Source organism: Panthera pardus, unplaced genomic scaffold, assembly GCF_024362965.1.
Source record: "Panthera pardus isolate Hobbes unplaced genomic scaffold, ASM2436296v1 HiC_scaffold_24, whole genome shotgun sequence".
Taxonomy (NCBI): domain Eukaryota; kingdom Metazoa; phylum Chordata; class Mammalia; order Carnivora; family Felidae; genus Panthera; species Panthera pardus.
This window is the reverse complement of record NW_026526810.1, coordinates 33,635,203-33,659,133: the sequence shown is the minus strand read 5'-3', so window position 1 is coordinate 33,659,133 and position 23,931 is coordinate 33,635,203. Positions and strand designations below refer to the sequence as shown.

Below are 23,931 nucleotides of genomic sequence, written 5' to 3'. Positions count from 1 at the left end.
AAATCACTTTCCCTGCAAAAAAGAAGCTAAAGTGGCAACAAAAAGGAAAGGCAAATAAATCAGAGCCATATACCTGTGGGCATAGAGTACAGCTTTACAAGAGTAACCAACCACCCAAGTGCCACTTAATATCTGGCTACTGGGCAATGTCACAGAGAAAACAGAAAATGTACAACAGAGTTATTACTAAATAACCTGTAATTATTAATGTTGCTTCGGTTCTAGTCTCAATTAATGCTCATGTTCTTCAAAGCATTAGGCAAAGGTTTTCTAGGCTTATTTGGGGAAACTCTTATTTAGAAAGAGCTTCCTAAAGTCAGCATAATTAGGGTTTGAGCTAGGATACATACAAGTATACGTCACTTCACCCAACAGACAAGATCCCTAAAGAGTGGACTCTTTGAAAGTCAAGTCACTTTTTTTTAAGGCCCAAGAAAGAAGGACTTGTGCATGGTGACCACTTCTGTGAAGAACAGACTACTTAAAATTTAAAAATTATTCTGAAGAGCTCACAGTGCATTGAAGAGGTAGGGCATATGGTATCTTGGGACCCTTCTGGTTTAAATTCTGATAGCGTGATCACAAATGACTTTCCAAACCCCTTGGGGTATGTGCCAGAATTTTTCTGACAAGAGAGATGGGAGACTCACAGTTGGTACCAGTATGGATCTGCCACCACCTCGTTACCTTCCCTGTTAGCAGCTGCCATACTCACTCACCAATCCTTCAGCAAGGGTTTACTGAGTCTTTTCTTTCTGCATGAAGGATGCAAGACAGTGAAGCCACCATCCCTCCCCTGAAGAGCTTCCAGATCTCATCACCTCACATTCTCTACAGCAGTTCACTCCTCCTTAGCCTGACTCCCATGCCCCTGTCTCTCTCCAGTCCCATTAACCTTTCTTCCAATGTAAAACCAGCAAGAAATCCAAACTCCTGAGCGTGAAATACTTAAAAAGCAATATGTTCTATATGATACAAGAAACACATATTAAATGTGGTTTTTTTGGCTTTTCTTTTTTTTTTTAAATGAAATTTATTGTCAAATTGGTTTCCATACAACACCCAGTGCTCATCCCAACAGGTGCCCTCCTCAGTGCCCATCACCCACTTTCCCCTCCCTCCCACCCCCTACCAACCTTCAGTTTATTCTCAGTCTTTAAGTGTCTCTTATGGTTTGCCTCCCTCCCTCTCTAACTTTTTTTTCCCCCTTCCCCTCCTCCATGGTCTTCGGTTAAGTTTCTCAGGATCCACATAAGAGTGAAAACATATGGTATCTGTCTTTCTCTGTATGACTTATTTCACTTAGCATAACACTTTCCAGTTCCATCCACGTTGCTACAATAGGCCATATTTCATTCTTTCTCATTTACAAGTAGTATTCCATTGTGTATATAAACCATAATTTCTTTATCCATTCATCAGTTGCTGGACATTTAGGCTCTTTCCATAATTTGGTTATAGTGCAAAGAGCTGCTATAAACATTGGGGTGCAAGTGCCCCTATGCATCAGCACTCCTGTATCCCTTGGGTAAATTCCTAGCAGTGCTATTGCTGGGTCATAGGGTAGATCTATTGTTAATTTTTTGAGGAACCTCCACACTGTTTTCCAGAGTGGCTGCACCAGTTTGCATTCCCACCAACAGTGTAAGAGGGTTCCCGTTTCTCCACATCCTCTCCAGCATCTATAGTCTCCTGATTTGTTCATTTTAGCCACGCTGACTGGCGTGACGTGATATCTCAGTGTGGTTTTTATTTGTATTTCCCTTATGAGGAGTGACGTTGAGCATCTTTTCTTCTCGAAGCTAGAACAAGCAACCCTAAAATTCATATGGCACCACAAAAGACCCCGAATAGCCAAAGTAATATTGAAGAAGAAGACCAAAGCGAGAGACATCACAGTCCCAGACTTTAGCCTCTACTACAAGGCTGTAATCATCAAGACAGCATGGTATTGGCACAAAAACAGACACATAGACCAATGGAATAGAATAGAGACTCCAGAATTGGACCCACAAAAGTATGGCCAACTCATCTTTGACAAAGCAGGAAAGAATATCCAATGTAAAAAAATATTAAATGTTTTTTAGAAGATACAGAAAAGTATAAATAAAAAACCGTTAAATTATCCATGGTCCTACCTTCCCCTCCTCCCCACCCCACCCCTGTGACCAATACCATTACATTTTTAATGGCTATCTTTTAGACTTTTGTCCATCTTCTGCAAGAGATGTAGTTCTAGCAAGAAAGGAATGTTGAGTATGATAGAAGCCATGCACAGCAGGGGTTGGTGAAGAGGGGAGAGGGGGCATCTAAGCAGACGTCTGGTATGAGCAAAGGCAAAGTGGTAAAATTAACATAGCCAGGACAGAGGATAATACAGAGACTTGCTCCATCAAGAGAAGAAAGAAATAAACCAACATCTCTGAGAGCCTGCTATGTGTCTCAAGTACTATTTCGAAGAAATGATCTCAGATCCAGTTGTATATTCTACACAAATTGGGACATCTTAAAAAAATACAGATGCTAGAGCCCTACCCAAGGCCTTCTAAACCTCAATTCCCTGGCATGTAGGCATGTTGTTTATTTATTTGTATATTTTAAATCTCCTGTGTGATTCAGATATACCCCTGGGGATCACAACCATGGTGTTTCATGTTTCAGTCTTAATCTCGATCAACCCTCTGGAGTCAAGAAAGATCTACGTTCACATCCTGGCCTGATAAGGTAGGTAGTATGTTCCCCATTTCACAGATGAGAGAACCAAGGCTCAGAGAGGTGAAGTAACTTGCCCAAGGTCACGGTCACACAAGCAGTCACTAGTAGTCAGTTTTACCCAGGTTTGACCCCCCCCCCATTTCTGAGAGATACATTCTCTGTATTGGAAAGGAATGGTTCAGCTGCCCCATTAGAGATGGCCCAGCCACAGACCTTGCTAGAAGGTAGTGAAGGTAGCAGCACTGGGAGCCAGGGGACTTGGAGGGGTGGGGGTGGAGCCAGGCCAACCTAGCCAGGACCTGGCAGTGCTTCCTGACCAGCAGAAAGCTAACATCTCAGAGACATGTGTGGACTCCAGGAAGTATCCTATATCAGGGCGAGACATCAGAAAGAATGTCAGGACCCCAATCTCTACAAATGCTACAGTTAGCTAGTTCTGAAGGTGCTTTAAAAAATGTCTTTCTTTAAGACATATTTTCAATATTGCTGCTTGGACCTGTGTTTTCAAAATCTCGTGGATACACAGCCTTGTCTCCACTTGATCAGGTCTCCCTGCTCTCAACAGTAGGGACTGGATTTTATGCCTCTGTTTCCTAACCTGTAAAATGGGGACAGTGACTTCCACCTGTCTGCCTACCCCAATCAAGAGTTTCATGATCAGATGAGGTAACAGAGAAACTGCCCAACCCAGCTCCTTCCCATGAGCTCTTCAAAACAACTGACCACCAGGCTTTTAGCATAATGGTGTCCATATCTGTGACTATTTGCTGGGCACTTCCCAAATGCCAGGCTACACCCCTCACGTCTATGGCAGGAATGGGGAAAGTGGTATTTTGAAAGCTGCTCAGAGCTGTTACCATATGCTAAAAGAGACAGAAGACTCCATCATGGGGGCAGGGCGAGTGCAGGTCAGAGATGGCTGTTGTTTGGGAAAAACTTGAAAGGGCCTTTCATTCAGGATAAAAAGGCCAGGGTCCACTCAGGGAGAGGTCGCAACAATAAGGAGCTAAACTGGGTATATGTGAAGAAAAGTGGGTCTCCTCAGCGTACCCTGCAACCAATCTCGGTGTTGAGGGAAGGCACACAGAAGTGGGCCCGAGTCTGTGCCTGACACGAGGTCACAGAGGGAGCTCAGCCTTGTCTTGAAGGAGGAAGGGGCCCCTGAGCCCAAGGCTCTGAGATATGGCTCCGATAACTAAGATGTGAGTGCTCTCTGGGGAGAGCCAGAAAGGCTGGATTAGGAACAGGACTTCCTGTTGCCCTGGAATGGAATGTTCATTATTCTTATTTGGACATTAAAGAATGGGACCCCAGAAGGCTAGAAAACATGAAGAGACCTTGATTCCACAAGTGGTATTTCAACAATTCTGTGAGACAGGGACCATCTTCTGATGACAAAACAGCCCACGAGAGCGATGCTGTTGGAGGTCCAACCTGCTCATAGCAGCAGAGTCAAAATCATACCAGTGCCTGGTGGCTCCAGCACCCAGAACAGTCACTGTCAGCCTCCTGTGCTGAGCCTGTCCTCCTGCCGAAGTCCCTCAGCTGCCCTTCTCTCCTCTGCCCTGTGTCCTCAGCTGAAAAGGCGGGACAGAGAGGAGAGAAGGGGGACTGTCCTCCAAAAGACTGGTACAAACTCTTTGCCTCCTAGAACCACACTGTAGCTAAAGTCTCCTCTGTAGCTTGTGGGCTCTGCCCCAGGGTGCCAAATTAACCTCACCCCAAGGAGAAAAGGATATTTCATCACGCCCTAGGCCCTGTGGCCACGACACCAGGGGCCAGCAGCTCAGAATTCAAGATTAGGGTTCTGAGATCTCAGAGTTCGATGCTGGCTGCCAAGGACTGGGGGTGAGCAGGGAGGCAGTGCCAGCCCTGGAGGTACATCAAATGCAGGACAACTGGACTCTCAGCAGATCTCCTCCAATAGTCCACCAAGAGCGTGAACCAACTGTATCAACCTCCCTCTTTGTTCTCTGGAGGGGACCTGAGGGTCTCAGGCAAAAAGATAACTCTGGGCGGGGTGCTTGGGTGGCTCAGTCGGTTAAGCATCTGACTTTGGCTCGGGTCATGATCTCACAGTTCATGAGTTTGAGCCCCGCATCGGGCTCTGTACTGACAGCTCGGAGCCTGAAGCCTGCTTTGGATTCTGTATCTCCCAACCTCTCTGCCCCTCCCCTGCTCATGCTCGCTCTCTCTCTCTCTCTCTCTCTCTGTCAAAAATAAATAAACATTAAAAAAATTTTTTTTAAAGAAAGAAAATTCTGGGCATCTTGGTACCTCAGCAGGAGTACTGGACCAGGAGTCAGAAGTCTTGGGCTTAATTCCTAGCTCTGGCACTTACTATGGCAAGTCAGCTGAGCTTGCTAAGCTCTAGCTTTCTCACTTTTAAAATGGGAGAAACACTTATCACCACATAGGGCTGCAAGGGCCCTACACAAGCCACATAATGAACACCCATGCCTAGTGCAGGACCAGATTTAGAGAAGACATTCAATCCCTAATACCCAGAGTTCCTTTCCCTTCTTCTTACCCTGGCACTCTCTGAAGGACAGGATTAACCTAGGTAGACAGTGGTTCTGAAACCGTCTTCCTGGAGGTTCTTCAAGGGCTATGAGACGGAGGACAGGGAAGGGAGGCAGGTGGACCTCTGCTAACCCCTTCTTCATCCTTTTCCATAACAGCACCTTCACCTTGATCAGTTTGTATCCTGTCCCCCACCCTACAATAATCCATTTTTTAACGTGTTGCTGCTTAAATAGTAAACTCTACTGAAGATCAGGAGTAGTCACATTTTTCCCCAAAGAGCCAGACAGTAAATATTCTGCATTGCAGATCAAGAAGCAAAATTAAGGATATGACATAGGTACTTATATAATGAGGGAGAAAATAAACATTTCCACAAATTTTTAGTTGATAAAATTTAAAATATAGTAAAAAAATGAGTTTTGTTTTGTTTGTTGTAATACAGGTCTTCCAATTAGAAGAATGGAACTTTTTTGGTGGGGGGGAAAACATATTACTTAACTGGGTCCCAAAGTCTGTGTTTTCTATAATCAATCTGTTGGAACTGTTCATCTGTAAAATCAGTTCATAGCTCCAGGACCACTCAAACACGTAGCGGACCAGATACAGCTATAGGGCTGTAGTTTTCTGTCCCCTGGACTAGATAGTGTAGGAGCCCGTGCAGATTAAAGTTCTTGGGCTCTAAAGCCTGTTGAAGGCTGCTTTAGGGTCCGGGGCAATCTCCCAGAAAACAAAGGTCACAGCCATTACCTCTGTGGGAAGACCTGGAAGCTTCGGGTTCTCCTAAGACCTCCCACCAGCACTGTCCAAGCCTGGGATGCCTTACTGCAGCTGAGGTGATGGGTACCTCAGGCCTGAACTCTACCACTGGCCTCAACTCTTACCCCTCATGTGGGTTTCCCCAGCAAGAAGTAGAGGGGAACCATGCTCTCTCCTTTGCCCTCAAAAGCAGCCCCCTTTCCAGGCAACTCCTCTTCCAGACTCTCATAAATCATTCTTTTTTTAATTTTAGGGAGAGACAGAGAGCACGAGTGGGGGAGAGGGACAGAGGGAGAAAGAGAGAGAGGAGAGAGAGAGAGAGAGAGAGAGAGAGAGAGAGAGAGAGAGAGAGAGAATCTTAAGCAGGCTCCGTGTTCAGCACAGAGCCTGACTCGGGGCTCGATCCCATGACTCTGTGATCATGACCTGAGCCGAAATCAAGCGTTGGACGCTCAACCAACTGAGCCACGCAGACACCCCTCAGAAAACTTTCTTTTAGACCCTTTCCAGTCAGCTTCTAAAAGTATGGACAAAGAAGTGGAATCTTGTGCTGGACTTTCTTGGTTCCCTAAAGACTCGTATCCCCTCCCTCTTGGGGGAGGGAGGCAACACCATCGGGCTATAAGGAAGAGCTCTCTACCTCTGGTCCTGACAAGGCTGGGTCAGGTAAATTTCCAGAGCCTCATTTCCATCATTTATAAAATGGGAATGATTACTTTTGCCTTACCTGCCTTCTGTTGCTCTCAAAACTTCATATTCTCCAATGACCAAAAATGCAACGAAATGAAAATGAAATGTAAACACATGAAAGAGAGCAAAGTTGCAGAGAGAATAAAGTTTGGAACTAAGGGAGAAGCACAGGAGACTCGAACCACTTTAAATTCTCCCACTGTGAAAACATGAATGCATCTTTACAAAACTCTTAAACTGCCAAAAACACGCAAAAAAACAATGAAAGCATATTGACAAAGCCATACAGAAATAAGCACCTGCTGGTGAGCTGGCAAACTGATTCGGTATCTAGTTTCAACCATTACACAAATCAGTCATAGTCTTTGACCCAGTATTTCACCTCTGGGAGTATGCCCAGCAGAAATAATGCAGAGAGGAAATTCAACAAATATGTCCACAGAAACATTTATTTTTAGCAGTGAGAAATAACAGGGGGAACTTAAGTAAACTGGGAATGTTTACATAGCAGAATACTATGAAGTTAACAAAAGTATATAGACTGTATTGTATCTTTTTTTTTTTAAGGCTAGCATTCTTCAAAAATACCAGTGTCATGACAAAGTAAAGCTGAGGCATCATTCCAGATTAAAGGGACTAAAGAGAGATGACAGCAAAATGTAGTGTATGATCTGCATTGGATCTTGTTCTGCAGGGAAAAAACTGCTATCAAGAATTGACAAAATTGGGGTGCCTGGCGGGCTCAGTTGGTTGAGCATCTGACTTTGGCTCAGGTCATGAGGTCACAGGTCATGAGTTCGAGCCCCGCATCGGGCTTTGTGCCGACAGCTTGGAGCCTGGAGCCTGGAGCCTGCTTCGGATTCTGTATCTCCCTCTCTCTCTGCCCCTCCCCCACTTGGACTCTGTCTCTCAAAAATGAATACGCATTAAACAATTAAAAAAAAAAAAGAATTAACAAAATTGGAACAAGAGTGACAGCTTGAATAAAAACATTATATCAGAGTTAAATGTCCTAAATTTGAAGACTGTACTATGGATATGAAAGAGAATAGCCAAGCCCTTAGAAGATGCATAATCAAGTTAAGGGATAAAGAAGTATAATGTCTGCAACCTACTCTCAAATGGCTTAGAAGCAATAATAGATAAGTAGAAAGAAAGAAAGAAAGAAAGAAAGAAAGAAAGAAAGAAAGAAAGAAAATAAAAGCGAAAAGAAAAGAAAAGAAAAGAAAAGAAAAGAAAAGAAAAGAAAAGAAAAGAAAAGAAAAGAAAAGAAAAGGGGCGCCTGGGTGGTGCAGTCAGTTAAGCGTCCGACTTCAGCCAGGTCACGATCTCGCGGTCCATGAGTTCGAGCCCCGCGTCAGGCTCTGGGATGATGGCTCGGAGCCTGGAGCCTGTTTCCGATTCTGTGTCTCCCTCTCTCTCTGCCCCTCCCCCGTTCATGCTCTGTCTCTCTCTGTCCCAAAAATAAATTAAAAAAAAAAAAAAAGAAAAGAAAAGGAGGAGAAAGAAGGGAGAGGAGCAGGGGGAAGAGGAGGAGAGGGGGAAGGAAGGAGGGAGGGAGAAGCCAAAATGTTAAAAGGCTGTATCTGAATAAAGAACATATGGGAGTTGTTAGTCTGAAAACTTTTATTAAACTTGAAATTATTTTGAAATGGAAAATGTTTAAGGTATACGGACTCTGGATACACAGAAAGGTATAAATAAAACGTCAACCCAAAAACAACACAACACAAAATGTGCATACTGGCGATGAGGTAGAAAAGAGAGTGTATGCTGTAGATATAGGTATATCATGATTTCAGTGATCCCCACATAAGCACCTCCTTCCAGCTCTTACAGTTTTCATAACGCAAACTGAGCTCAATGAGACCTACCCCTCAGGGCGAGCGATTCGCCCTGTGTGCCAGCTTCTGACGGAAGCGTGGGCAATGCAGCCACTTTGTTTGAGTGGCTTTGTGCTTTGTTTCCCTAACAATGAGTGATGAAAGCACCTCCCTCCTTCATCCGTGGCCTCTTGTCATCCAGGGCCCTCTGCGGTCACTCGTCCTCCTGGCAGCCCCATCCCTTCGACCCCCACCATGTGCTCTCTTGCCCAAGCCCAGGCCTGCTGCCCCTCAGTCTCTGGCAGAGCCCTTACCTTGGGGTGGTCATCTGCCATCTCCCGGATTAGACTGTGAGGAGCTGTCCTACCCCCAGGGTGATGGTTTCCTCCTCTGAACAACTGGCACATGTTTTAGGGGTCCCCCTATTAGCTCATGGACTGTTCTATCTCATTTCACTAGCTTTTGAGGAGAGTATCCTTGTGCCCCAGCTGAGCTTGAGTTCTTCTGGTGCAAGGCCTGAGCCCTAAATGGTGCCCATCACACAGTGGGTGCCTAGGAAGAGGCATCGGACTATGATAATGACCTAAAGTACAGATGTGTACGTATGCATCCACACACCCCACTCATCTTTCAGAAACCACTAGCTCGCCTAGGAGACAACTATGGCCCAAAAGACTTCGCTGCCACTAACACCAAGCTGAGAGCTTCCTGGGCCTGAAGAAGATAAGCCTGGTGTTAGTGGCAGAGAAGCCTTTTGGCATGAGTGACAAAAAGAGTCCGTGTAAAACTTCCCTGAGCCTCAGTTTCCTCATCTGGGGAGTGGGAATGTGACCCAGCTCATATTGTCCTAGAAGGATGGGAAGCACTCGGCACAGACACGGATGTGAGTGCAGAAGATTCTTAACATATGTCAGCCACTTTCACCTTCCCAGCAACAGGAAATATAAACACGTATGCTATCAGAGAGGCACAAAAATTCCAGCCCAGAGTAGCAGACAGGACTCTGCCCAGAAAAGTTTCTGGCTTTTATTTCTGACTTTCTCTAAGATTTGTTGTGTTGCACCGAGTGGAATTTCCCAGCTGGCTTCTCAGGACGTTATAAGGATTAAATATAATAATGTGTGTCCAGGAAATGGAAGTAATTTTTGCGTTTTGTTTCCCACTTTGTGTTTGCAAAATTCTGAACGTTCATGGATGCCAAGGTCTATGGGTGCTGGGGACTTGGCTGAGGTTTTCTGCCTCAGATTTAACTCCGAGTAGGTTCCAGATAGCACTGCAGTCTCCTGATGGGTATCTGTGGGAGCCGAGCACTTATCAAGTGTAAAAGGCCTGCTCTGGACACTATAGAGGGGTGCCCCGCCTGGAGGAATCTTCAGTGGGAAGATGACCAGTGAACTCTTTCAGGTAACATGAGGTATGATGACCTGAGCACTTAACAGGGATGTGGGTCCAGAATAAGCAGTAATTATGTCTATAGAACAGGGTGGAGTAGGATAGGGTGAGTCAGGATTTGCTAAGGAGAGAGCATTTGACCTAGACCTTGAAGGAAAAAGTTAACTTATCCAAGAGCAAGGGAACAGCAAGAACAAGGAGAAGTCACCGAAGTTGTTGGGACCTTTGGCCTCTGTCTCAGTGCTATAGTGACACTCAAAGTAAGAACCTAGGGGACAGGGTGGGGGATGGATGAACCAGATGACGGGGATTAAGGAGTGCACTTGTTGTGATGAGCACCGGGTGTTGTATGGAAGTGTTGAATCACTATATTGTACACCTGAAACTAATATTACACTGTATGTTAACTAACTGGAACTAAAATAAAAACTTAAACAAACACAAACAAATAAACAAAATAAGAAAACCTACCTTCAAAAGAGCTGATGGCCCCAAACAAACAAATGTGAGATAGGCCTCATCTCATCCCTGGGCAATCCCGGGGCCATGAGAGCTGCCCTGCTCCCCCCACCTCCCCCCCCGGCCTCCCCACCCTGCCCCAGGAGCTCAGCACTTGGGAGAATATTAACTCTGAGCTTATGTGCCTCAAGCAGACACAAAAGAGAAGGGGGTGTGTGGGTGTAAGAAACAGCTCTGGAAAAATGAGAAGGTAGAAGTCAGAAATAAAAATAGTTGGCTGAGTTAAGGCTACTAATTTCTTATTGGCTTGTCTTCTCTAGTTTTTTATTTAAAAAAAAAAAAAAAACTTTCATCCAAAATAAGTCTCCAAGATCTCTATACACTGCTGTGAAAGATATTCAGGGGCACCTGGGTGTCTCAGTCAGTTAAGCCTCTGACTCTTGCTGTTGGCTTAGGTCATGATCCCAGAGTCGTGGGATCAAGCCCCCTGCATCCGGCTCTGCACTGAGCATGGTGCTTGCTTGGGATTCTCTCTCTCTCTCTCTCTCTCTCTCTCTCTCTCTCTCTCTCTCTCTCCCTCTGTCCCTTTCTTCCACTTGTGCTCTCTCTCTCTCTAAAATTTAAAAATAAATTAAAAGATTTTTAGAGATAGTCAATGTATTTCATTAAGTGAATAAAGCAAGTTGTAGTTATGGTCATATGATCCCATCTGGGCCCCTGTACACACTTGCTTTGCTTAGAAAAGTTCTAAAAGGCAACAGAAGAAAATTATCATCAAAGTCTAGCTGTGGGCATGAGACAAGGAAGGAGGGTAGAGGGAGTTGACCTTTTACTTGAACTCTTCAGAACTTTATGACATTTGCCATGCATAACTTCTATAATAAAAAAAGAAGTTTTTAATTTAAAAAGAAATACCAAAAGCCTCTTCGCTTCAAAGTTCACCTTGGAAACCCTTCCCCAAAGAATGAAACAGGTAAATCCAAACACTTATTATTGTTGTTTCCTATAGTGCTTTGTGGTTAGACTGGGCTATAGAACCCAGCCTGAGTAAATCTGAGCTCTACACATTCCTGTAGGTTTTGTTTCTCTCCCAAAAGAGGCTGCCCTGGCTAAGCTACATGTGTGATCTTAACCACTGAGAACCCCATCGGGTGACTCAGGTCTGGCAGGCAGCCCTGTCAATAGGGATGTCGCAGCAAATGCCTCAGCTCTGTTTAGGAAGGGTGAGGTCCAGAACAGTGGCTCCTTCCCTGGCCCAAGGCTCCTGTCCCTACAAAAGGGGATTCTGCAGGTTACGTGCCTGGCAGGGTACCTTTCAGCCTTTCATACATGAGCCTCCTGTGAGTAGTAACAAGGCTTATGGCTGTTGTCTTCACCAGGGAAGAGGGCGGTGGGGTGAGGGCATGTATGGGGTAATGGTGAGGTAGGCTCCTTGACAGAGCTGGGGCTACGGATGAAAATTGAATGTATATATCGATAAACATTTTTTTGTTTGTTTATTTGTTTGTTTGTTTGTTTGTTTGTTTGTTTGGAGAGAGAGCACAAGCAGGGACAGAGAAAGAGTGAGATAAAGAATTCAAAGCAGGCTCCAGGCTCCATGCTCTTAGTGCAGAGCCCGACATGGGGCTTGAGCTCACAAACTATGAGATCATGACCTGAGCCAAAGTCGGACACTGAACCAACTGAGCCACCCAGGCACCCCTGTATGTTTGTTTAAACTAGCACAGTGTATTTTGAAAGCTTCTGGAGTGCCTAGGTGGCTCAGTTGATTAGGCATCCGACTCTTGATTTTGGCTAAGGTCATGATCTCATAGTGGTGAGATTAAGCCCCTTGACAGGGGCATGGAGGCTGCTTGAGATTCTCTCTCCCTTTGTCCCTCCTGCCTTGTGTTAAATACATAAATAAATAAATTTAAAATATTTTTTAAAATAAAATAATATAAAAGCTTCTTTAAGTTCCACCTTCCATATTGCTTACTCTAGGACCTTGGACAAATCAGCTCACCTCCTCGGTGAGCTCGGCCTCACTTTCCTTATCTATAAAATGGAGATTTGGACTAACTTCTTGTTGAAATCCAGTTCAGCATAACATTTTATGATTTTATGTCAATGTAATAATCTAAGTAAAGGAAAGTAATATAAGCACAAGAGAGAAGAAAGCACTGATCATTACATGCTGCTTTCACTAAAATACCTTGTACTCTTGGGCATACCCCCCAGGGGGAGGGAGTATCTATCAGTGCCCTCCCCCTGGGGAACATCACTCCTTCCCCAATGCTCAACCTCCTGACTCCGACACTGTTGCTCTACTCTCAAGGTCAAACAGAAAAGACCACCCTACTATATATTCTCCTCCACTCCCTGAGAAGCATTCAAATGAGAGCAAAAATGAGTTCGTACGTTGTGGGTCCTTATGGTGTGGTAGCCAGAACCCCAGACTAAGAGTAGTCAGACCACTGGTCCCCATCTTGGTCTATGACTAGTTCCCCAAGTGACCTTGGACAAGTCACTTCCCCTCTCTGGACCTAGCCTTGTCTAAAAAGGAGGAATTGGATGGGTTTTTTCTTTATAAATCCTGCTCTAATATTCCCTTGCTCTACCCTACCCTGGCTACCAAGGCTGGGAGAAGCCAGAATCTGTAGGTTGCAGCATTTCTCCAGCCACTCTCAGAAGCAGCAGACAATCTCCAGCATCCCCAGCAGGCTGGTACCAAAATGGCACAGCTAAGTATCTGCACTCAGCCTGAAATCAGTTAAGAATCACATGGTCAAGCAGCTGAGGACCCTCCAGTCAGGGCACACTGTCCCAATCCAAAGGTGGATTTAGCAGCTTTACTCCCAGATGCTCTCTTACTTGTAGGATAAGGACATAAAGACATCCAAATGAATCAAAAACATGAGCTTTAGGGACCAGACTAGGCCAAGGAACAGAGTGAAAGATTCCTTGTTTGTTAATGCACGGTTTTAGTTAAGATATAACAGGCCTACAGAAAAAAATGCACATAAAGAGGTATGGCTTTTCATAAAGGATGTATCTGTGAAGTAAGTGCCCAGATCAAGAAACAGAACAATACCCACCCCATGGGACCTCCCTCATGCCGCCTTCCAGTCACTAGTTCTTTCGGAATAACCACTATTCTGACTTCCAGCACCATTGATTCATTTTGCCCATTTTGAGCTTTACCCAAATGGAATTATACAGTATGGACTCATTTGCACCTGGCTTTCTTTACCCAACATTAGGTGTGTGAGCTTCATCTATCAGTACGGGTAAAAATGAAAAATGGTGTTGCTTGTTTTCATTTTTGCACAGGAAGGACTGAATGAGGAGCTAAATCAGTAAGACATCCCTGAGTTTAGCCTAGGGTGCTCACTGACAGCAGAGGAAGCAGGTTTACATGCACCTCTCCCCAAAATAAGCATGACCCAACAACTCTGTTCTTCCCGCAGAGTCCCACACCTCCCTCTTGGGGGCACTCCAGAGGTGGGAGGCAGGGCCTTGGTGTCCCAAATATACTTCAAAGGCCAGAAGCTCTTGTTCATCGAGCACTTACCCTGTGCCTGGTTCCATGAGGGTACCATAGACTTGGCATTTCACTTGATTCCCATGACCATGGACTAGGTACTGTTATTATTTCTATCTTATGGGTAAGAAAACAGAGGCCCCAGAGAGGTTGAGTAAACTGTCCTAAGGTTGCACAGCTAGGAAGGGGACCCAAATCTCAATATGTGCCAAACCTTTCCACCACTCTGTGTTGACACAAAGCTCACTGGCCATGTGTCTAACACCTATGTCTCTAACCTCATCTAGCACTGCTCACCTACAGCTCAAGTTTCAGCAGCTCTTGGCCTGTGTCCATATTGTTGCCTTTGCCCTCACCTTTAGCCCTCAGTTCTCAAATGGACAGTCACTTCCTCAGAGCAGCATTCCCTGACCACTTGGTCTCAACTGTGTCCCCTATTCTGTCTCAGTGCATCCTGTTCTCTCCTTGCACAGCCCTTAACACATGCCATAATGAATTATGCTCTTGGTTCCCCTGTTCACTGGTTTAGAGCATTTGTCCATCAGTGGATCATAAGCTGCAAAAGGACAGGAATGCATCTGCTGGTTTGCCACTACCTTGGACAGTGCCTGACACAAGGAACCTCCTCAGAAGCATGATAAGTGAAGAAAAGGAGGGGAGGAGAGAAAAAGAGGACTGCCCCTTCTGAATCTCAGCACTCATCTGCTGGCAGCTCTAGGTCCAGGCTGTTTATGGCCCCTGGCAAGATCTTCCCCTCTCTGAGTCTCACTTTCCTCAGTTTTCAGATGAAGAGCCTGGAAGAAAGGATCTCTATAAGCCTTCTAGCTCATCTGGCCTCTAGACCACAAATCCTAGGATTTGAAGCCATTCCAAAAGCCTCAGGCCTCTTCAGCCTCTTACCTACCCTATGTCCAGTCAACACTTTTGAAATGAAGGGGAGTCATCCAAGGCTCCCAGGCTGTGAGGTACAGGCCCTCCACCCTGCTATACATGAAGGACCAGAGAAGAGGCCTCTTCCAGTTCTTAATAAAAATTTTTTTAATGTTTATTTATTTTTGAGAGAGAGACAGAGCATGAGTGGGGGAGGGGCAGAGAGAGAGGGAGACACAGAATCTGAAGCAGACTCCAGGCTCCGAGCTGTCAGCACAGAGCCCGATGCGGGGCTCGAACCCATGAACTGTGAGATCATGACCTGAGCCAAAGTCGGACGCCTAACCGACTGAGCCACCCAGGTGCCCCAGGCCTCCTCCAGTTCTAATAGCATAGCCCTGATGTACAAACTGGGGAGAGACGGGACTAAGAAGGAAGAATAGATGAATTCCCCCAGGAAACTGCTTCCACTTTCTTCCTCAGAGCCCCCGCCCCAACAAGGTCCCATCCAACTCTGGCCTTGGCATGTGCACGGCTGCCCCTATGGCCAGGCTGAACGTCCAGGACTGAAACTGTCCATGTCTTGCTCATATCTGTACCCAGAGCACTTGGCACAGACCCCTGTAGGATGTGGCCAAGGCGAGGCTACCAAATCAAATGCCACGGGCAAGGCTTGCCAGGGTCTGCTGCTGAGCTTGCCACTTTCTCCCTTGTATCACCAAGGTCAGGAGAAGCACCTGGCTTCCCATTCAGAGGCAGACTCCAACTGACCACACTCCAGCCTCTGGCCCTCTGTCTTCTTCCCACCCCTTCACCCCTGGATCGCCAGTGGCAGCCGGATCAGGCAGAAGGCTGAGGACTCATTCCCCTCCAGGGTCTCTGCAGTCTTTGCTCCCCCACCCAGCCAGCTAGTCAGTCAGGACAAGCACTCCCTGGACTTGAAGTAACTGCACCTTCTTCTTGGAGTAAGGCTCCTCTGGCTTTGAAACTCTTTCAATTTTGTCTTTAAACATAAAAGAAAGTAAGAGAATTAGGCTTGACCCAAGAGCTTTATAAAGGGGAAAGGCCTCCTGTGTTGCATCGTGGATACAGCAAAGGCCCTAAACCCCCCAAGTTTTTACTCTGCTGGGTGTGTGAAGGGGTGAGGTTTGGTGTACCGGTAAGCATATGTGAGTGTGTAAATGCCATGCTCGTTGGAAAGGGCATGACAGGTGTGCCAGACCTTGGCCACGTCACTCGCTGGCTGACCAATTTCAGGCAACTTGCTTAAACTCTTTGGGCCAGTTTCCTCACTTGCAAAATGAGAATGAAATGAATTCCCATCTCTTGCATTGCAGTGAGAATCCAATCCTAGGGCTGGTGATCTGTAATCACTAAAAAACTGTTTAAATATTAGCAGATTCTGGAAATGGAAGGCAAGAAGAGAGCTTGGGAAATCTTCATTCCTTTCTGAAGAGTAACTACTTTCAGATATCAGGACTTATCCCTGGCTGCATTCTAGATTTAGCAAACCTAAAAATGCACCCAATAACTCAGATCCTAGGAACCTTCATGACGAGGCTCGCGTACCCTGTTACTCAACGTGAATCCATTTTCAGGAGGATTACTTCACTTCCCATTCAGGCACTGAGCTTATGAAACAAAATCCTGAGAGCCATGGAGAATCCTAAGTGGGACTCAGAGAAGAAAACCAACAGACCAGGTCTCAGTCCAGAACCTGGGAATGGCTTTGTGAGAAAAGTAACAGATGAAACGAGAATCATTTAGACTCACCATAACTGTCAGCCAGGCTATACTGAAAACCTAGAGCTCAAGAATTCTAGTCCCTTATGCCAGCAAGTGTTTATTTCCACAGAGATGACTGTTTTCAGAGCCGCACACGAAGGTGAATGCCTCAGGATTGTTTTTAAGGTTTCCCACGAGTCCTGTGACAAGCCCGTGCCTACAAGATCAAGTGACAAGTGTACCAGGAGAGGCACCCCCTCCACCTCTCCCAGCCTCTTACCTCCCCAGCTCCTCTCCGATGTCATAAAAGTCCTCCACCTTCTGCTGCTTGAACGTCTCCATGTTTGGGCTCTTCATTGAGGCCTGGAACATACAGCCCTGAAACGGGAGGAAACGGGAGGTCAGGACAGCCATGAACACTGGTGGAAGCCTCAGAGTCTGGGCCTAAAAGTAATCAGCTTGCAAGGAGCCAATAACTTAACAATAATCCACAGCACTGGTTCCTTAAGAATGGCCCTGCTCAAGCAAGCCTTTTCTCACCAATGACTGACGATATACGGTTCTTTTTTTTTTTTAATATTTATTTATTTTTGAGAGAGAGATAGAGCACAAGTGAGGGAGGGGCAAGAGGGAGAAGCAGGCTCCAGGCTCTGAGCTGTTGGCACAGAGGCTGACGCAGGGCTCCAGCTCATGAACCATGAGATCATGACCTGAGCCGAAGTCGGACGCTTAATGGACTGAGACACCCAGGTGCCCCTATACGGTTCTTATTTGATGTATACCAATTCAAATTTGTTAAGGAGATAGAAAAAGAGCCCTCCTCACTTCTTCAGATCTGCTCTGAACAAGTTCAGAGAAACAGCACCATGGCCAGCTTTGGCAATTTGTACTCAGGAAATCCAGGTCTACTAAGAAAAGAAGCAACCATAAGACAGGAGAGAGAGCCCTCATCTTTGAGTCAGAAGTTCTGGATTCAAGTCCCAATTGCCTGGGTAAGCCATGTAAACTGCCAGAGACTCAGTTTCCTCATCTGTGAGATGGGTTAATACTATTTTAAAAATGCAAATCATGAAATTATTTTGTAAACTATAAAATGCTGTAAAAAGGTAAGGGATTATCATCACCTCAGTTCCCTCAGGGGCTGTGCCACCCAAGTGCGAGTCTGAACTGATTTATAAACTCTCTCACTCATCGCCCCAAGGGAAAGATGGACGGGAGTGGTGTGACAAATCACAATAGGCACCAGGAGTCAGGAGCTAGAGGTTCGAGTTCCAATTCTGCCCACAACTAGCTCTGTGACCTCATCTCTTGTCAGAGGAGCCTCAGATTCCTCATCTATAAAATGGAGCCAAATGCCCGCCCAGATCACCTCAGTAAGAGCCAGAAGACAACTCTGAGCCATGGGGAATATTCACCACTACACCAGAAGAGACTGTATGCATCCTACCCTGGGATCCCCCTGCCCCAAGAAGCCCCACCCATTCTTGGAGTTCCATATGCCATCCTGGACAGCACCCCAAGGGCAGGGCCCAGGACACAGCCTGCAAATGACAAAGATAAAACCAGCTGCCTGTGGATGTGTCTTTCGAGAGTCATTAGCAAAGGCCTCTCAGAGCTCATTTTGGCTAGAGTTGGCAGCTTTTCTTCTGCCTGCCAATCAGATACCAACCACGCCCAGGGCCCCATGAGCCCCAAAAGACTGTTTTCACCAAGCTGGGTGGAGGCACCATTACATAAGGGTGAGTCTCATCAGTGCCAAGTGGCTGGAGCTGTTCCAACTCTCAGAAAATGTATACATTTCACCCTCTTTCCTCCAATGCTGCCCCCTGCAAACCACAGCTCTATTACTGAGATGCGGCTTGCCTCCCTCCCTTCCATGGAGCACACATCCCTGAAGACCCCCAGGCAGAGCTGGCCTGGCTCCCCAGCCTGACTCTCCTGGTCACCTGCCGACCTCCTGCCCTGTCAGTGCACGTGGTCCATCGGGCATCCTCCTCCCTCTTCGGTCTTCACCTTGTGCTTGGCCTGAGCCCAGCAAGCATGGAATACAAAAAAGGGCAGGCTCCCAGGAGCCCCAGTTGTAGACTAGCCTGGGTATGTATTAGCTGTGTAACCCACACAGGTTGGCACCATCTTTGGGCCTCAGTCCCCTCATCTGTAAAAGGGGGTGATAACATCCATATCACCTACTTCACACAGCCCTGTGGGCATCCATTGTGACAAGGGCATAAACTCCTAGGCAAATTCGAAAGGTTATTATTACTGTTATTATCTGGCTCATCCCAGGCCATCATCTGTGTTTCTGCTTCCCACAGCAATGGAGACAACCATTTCAACTCCCTTCTAAGGCAAAGGTTTTGGGATCCTTCTGGAAAGTTCAGTTTGACCCATATCAGAAGCTAGACCCCTTCATTCACTCCCCCAACCCCCATCCTGGCAAATTTCCTGACACTAGCCCAGAGCGTGGTAGGACTGCTATCTACCATCTCCTTTGGATCAGGTAGGTCCTGAGGGGTGGGGCTACTCAGTTCACACACCTAAAGAAAAGCAGAAAACTCCAAGAAGTTCTGTTGACAGATACACTGAGAGCAGCCCCTGGAACAGCTAAGATCCTCCATTTGGCAATAGGCCAGCTCCATTTGCTATCAGGAGCTGAGAGGGGTTCGAAGCAATCCCAGCTCCCCAACAAAATCATGAGCCCCTGCCTTGGGCTCCAGGGATAGCCAGGGGCTCGGGGGCAAGGGAGCCCCCCTAAGGACAAACTACGACCACCAGTTTGGCTCCAACTAACCTTTTTGGCCTTATCTCCCTCCCCCCACATACCTATAGTATAGCTAAAGTAGACCTTTCCCATGCCCCCAAAACTTCCACCCTTGCCATGCCTCAGCTCAACCTGGCCCCTTTCCATGGAAGGCCCACCTGGAGAGCCTCCCTAGGAAAACTGCTCTCTTCCCACAAGACCTAGCTCAAATGCTACCAACTCTGAGGCTCCATGACCCTTTTACTCATGAAAACAAATTAAAACCCCCTTCTCCCTTTCAGTTCCCAGAGAGGTCTCATCATACATTTTTAGGGTTAGAGCTTTCGTATTTTGGCTCATAACTGTCTATGTCTAACCCAGAAGGAGAATTCACAGATTCCATAGTCACACCCGGGTTTAAACCCCAGCTCCACAACCTCTGCACACATTGAGCACAGGACAACTTTTCTAAGCTTCAAATTACTTACACGGAAAATGAATCTGGAAAATGCCTACTGTTGGTGACTATGTGGAGAAATCAGAACTCTCAAACACTGCCAGGAGAAGCACACTCTGGGACAACCACTTTGGAAATCTGTCGGGCAGTTTCTATGGACATCTGTAAGGGAAATGCATGTAGACGCCTTCCAAAATGTCCCATGTCAGAATGTTCACGGCAGCATTATTAGTAATAACTAAAAATTGGAAACAACCAAATGGCCATCAATAGAGGAATAGATATGTAAATGGAGTTATACCCATGCAATAGAATTATTACACAACAATGAGAATAAATAAACTACGGCTACCTGCAACAGCATAGATGAAACTCACAAGCCTAATAATGTTGAATGAAAGAAGCCAGACAGAAAAGATTACATACTGTGTGATTCCATTTAGGCAAAACTCACCTGTGGTGCTAAAAGTCAGAATAGTGGTTACCCCTGGGTGGGAGGTGATGTCTAGGACTCAATGGGGGTTTCAGGGTACAGGCAATGCTGTTTCTTGATCTGGGCAGTGGTTACATGGCTATGTGGTATGTACACTTACTTTGTATACAATCAAAATTTTACATAATAAAACATGAGACTAATATCTACTTTCAGACAAAATGAGATATCATACGTAAAATGTTTTAAGTAGTGTCTAGATGGTTCCAACAAATGTGAATTCCTTCCCTCCTGCCTACTGTCTTGGAGCCCCATGAGGGCAGTGGTGGTGACATTCTCACCTCTGTCCCCTTGTAGCAGCTGGTAGACAGCAGGTGCTCCATAAATGTTGGTTGATTTAAATGTAGTGGCCCAGGCTCCATTCTCAAAGCCACTGCTCAGATGCTTCAAGTTAAAATAACCAATAACAACTTAAAGCCTCTTCCTGATATCTCTCCCCAAGATGAATTTGTATTTTATCAATTTTCTCAGTGTAGGAACATGAACTAAAGGGGAGAAACTCTGAGGTGGAATTATAATCACCAGTTAGGACCCAGAAAAGGTCCCAGGGTACAGGAACCTTTCGGGCCCTGAAAAGATGAAAGCACACGGCAGAGGGGAGGGACACAGCTACAGCTTTTGGTCAGAGGCACAGGCCATCAGCTCTAGACATTCCAAGGACGAAGCCCATCTTAATGCCCACATTTCTCTTAATGGAATCGCTAGAATTCATACTCCTGCCCCCAACCCTAATAATAAGCAACACTTCTGAGGGTTAACACAGATTTCCTAGAACCTCAGAAAAAGGGACCTCAAAGATCATTTAGGGGATTTTTAAACTCTGCTTCAGGAGCCACCGGCATGAGGAAGGGGAGGCACAGCAGTTCTACTTTATATTGTAAGTTAGGGCTCTGTGTAAGAATTCATGGCGGTCGGGGGGGCGGGGTGGTTGAAAACCACTGGTGTCTGGCCTAACCCACTTGTTTTACAAAAGAAGGAAACTAAGGACCAGACAGGGGAAGGGACTTATTGAGTCACACAGCTAGTCCGCTCCAGCTGTTCTGCCCTGGGCGTCGATGAGAGCACCCTCAACCCTGCTCATGCTGCTGAACATTCAGAGACCATCACACCACCTCACCCAATATAAGTCAGTGAAATGGGACCACTGCAAGGGAGCAGGCATGATGGTCCTCTTCTACCTCTCCCCACACTAGGAATCATCACCCAGGCTCTGAGGAGGCCATCCACAGAAGGAAAGGGACCCTAGGGGCGCCTGGGTGGCTCAGTCGGTTGAGGTCTCGGCTCAGGTCATGATCTCACAGTTTGTGAGTTCGAGCCCTGCATCGGGCTCTGTGCTGACGGCTCAGAGCCTGGAGCCTGCTTCCGATTCTGTGTCTCATTCTCTCTCTGCCCCTCCCCTGCTCATGCTCTGTCTCTCTCTGTCTCAAAAATAAATAAAACATTTTTTAAAAATCTGAAAAAAAAAAAATAAGGAAAGGGACTCCAGCATCACAGACCCCCTCCAGGCATTCAAGGCTTTGACGAACTCCAACCCCTGATAAAGAAACTTGGGCTCAGACATCAGCCATTTGCCTAAATTGACAAGAGAAAACCCCATTTTTCTAGTGAAGGTCCAGTCCATGTGCAGCCTGCTTGTTCACTCTCATGTCTAATAAGGAGCCAAACCTGAGGGAGGTGGTCAGGACAGTTCAGGTCTCATTCCTGCCAGCTGGAAACTTGCTCCAGACCAGCACCCACCCACCCTCATCCACACCCCTGCACCCTCTGCCCAAGCCTCTCCCAAAGCAGCTGAATTATCAGTGGGGCCACTTTAGGTGTTAAAAACACATCTTAGGAGATGGGCGGTTTGGGGAAGAACAGGACTCTGAAAGTATTTGTGAAGAGGTCAAGGCACCAGCTCCCCTTAGTCACCAGGACTCTCCCAGAAATACCTTACATGGACGCAGCTGGGAATCAGAGTCAAAACCATAGCAGCAGCCCCCAGCTGCCCTCGGCTGGATTCTAGAGAACAAGGTGTCAGGGGCTGTGTTCTTTCCACATGCCCCCAGGGACCTTCTTCCCACCTGCTTCTGAGGCAACCAGCTATGACTTCCTCTCTTCCAGGGTGTACCCCTAACGTATCACTACCTTCATGTCCTCAGTGTTCACCTCTTTCCTCCTTCCCAAAGTGAGAATACTAATTTCCACATGGCAAAGTCACAGTGAGGGCTAGCCAGACCCACACATGCCATGAGGCATCCACAATGCCTGGTCCAGAATCAGGGTCAACAATTGACAATGCCTTCCTTCCTATGCCCTTCTACCCCAGACCCACTGACTACCCCCATGCCCACCGTAGCTCTGGCCTCGGCCTGGGCCCCTGACGATGGGGACCACAGCTTCATTCTGCCACAAGCAAGCTGACTATGTACGGAGCAGCCTTCTTGAAACGAGTCCTTGTGCAAATGGGGAGAGGAGGTGTGCGAGGTGGCCGTTGCTGAGAAGACTGGCCCCTCTCCTCCCGAGAATCTGTAGTGCTCTCTCCATTAAGGCGCCCTATGTTGATGAAAGTCTGTCTCTCTCTCTCGCCTGGGTGCCAGGCCTCGGCCCACTGCCCCCACCGGTCCCTCGGGTCAAAGTGCCAGGCTTCGGAGCGCGGCCCCCTGGGGCGCAGCGGGCAGGTCCAGGGCCGGCCACAGCGCCCAAGGGCAAGGCCGGCCATACCCGGGGGGGTGGCGTCAGGGACCGGGGCGGCGGGCTTGGGGAACCCGAGACAGATCCCGGGACCAATCTGTCCCCGCCAGCCTCAGCCCCGCGCGCCCCGTCCCGCCCGTCGAGCCCGCACACGGGCGCTACTCACGGCGGGAGGCTGCGCTGGGCGGGCACGGCGAGCACGGCAGGCGCGACCGGGTGCGCGGCGCTCGTCTCTGCTCTCCGGCCGCCCGCCCGCGGAGCCGCTGAGGAGCCGAGGGGGCGGAGCGGCCTGCCCGGTCCCAGGCGCCGGCTGGAGGCGCTCCCGGCCGCCCCGGGACGGGACTCGGGGCGCCCCCTGCTGGGAGCCCCCTCCGGACAGCCCCGAGGTGAGGGCCGACAGCCTTCCACCAGGTCCGGCGACACTTCCAGGAGTCAAGGGCGAGAGCCAGGGGCAAGACCCTCCAGGCGTCCTTACCGGCTCTGAGGCTCACAAGCTGTGTGGCCTTGGGCAAGTCAACGAACCTCTCCAAGCTTTATCTGGAAAATGATTTAAATGAGCTGATAATGTGACGTAGCCTGGGACAATCGCTCAGACAATGTTATTTCCTTGTCCCTCCACCCCTAACCTCCACACCCCCCTCCCCCAACACGCACACTATGAGAGAGGAAGTCCCACTAGGGAATAGGCCGTTTCCTCCCTCCCAGCCAGAAGGCTCCCTGACATATTCTTCTGGGAACCTCACCACCCACGTTTCATAGCTGGGTAGGGGCTGAGATGGAGAGGGACACTCCCCTCCTCACCACCAAGCCCCAGCTTGGAAGCAGCCTAACCTCCTTCGCCCTCCGTACCCCAGCCTCTGCAAGGTTGGTAAAGGAAGCCCCGCATCACCATCAAGCCTTCCTTAATAAAGGACTTGGCAGTGGATTCCTCCTCTCGTCCTTCTGCCAAGAATCCCAGGAGGGGAAAAGAAGAGTGAGAGTGGAGAGGGTGATGGGAAGAAGGAAGCGGAAACAGAATCACAGCCAAGACAGAACTTACTTCAAGACATGAGACTGTTTAGCAAAAGGAAACGGAGGCCCCTTCCCAGA

General features: G+C 47.4%; 1 protein-coding gene across 4 annotated transcripts in view; it reads right to left on the bottom strand.

Annotated features, from left to right (window-relative positions):
• The window catches only part of DAPK2 (death associated protein kinase 2), a 120,021-nt gene extending 96,599 nt beyond the window's left edge, over positions 1–23,422 (bottom strand). Inside the window, exons 1-2 of one of the 4 annotated variants that reach the window (XM_019441838.2) lie at positions 23,318–23,422; positions 16,760–16,857 (exon numbers count right to left, since the gene is read on the bottom strand). In XM_019441838.2, the coding sequence (XP_019297383.2) occupies positions 16,760–16,851 (92 nt within the window). In that variant the 5' untranslated portion in view covers positions 16,852–16,857; positions 23,318–23,422. Of the gene's footprint in view, positions 1–16,759; positions 16,858–22,502; positions 22,947–23,008; positions 23,298–23,317 lie in introns of those variants that run through there. The other 3 variants (XM_019441837.2, XM_019441835.2, XM_019441840.2) reach the window with 3 other exon arrangements.
• Between the last annotated feature and the right edge of the window lie 509 nt (positions 23,423–23,931).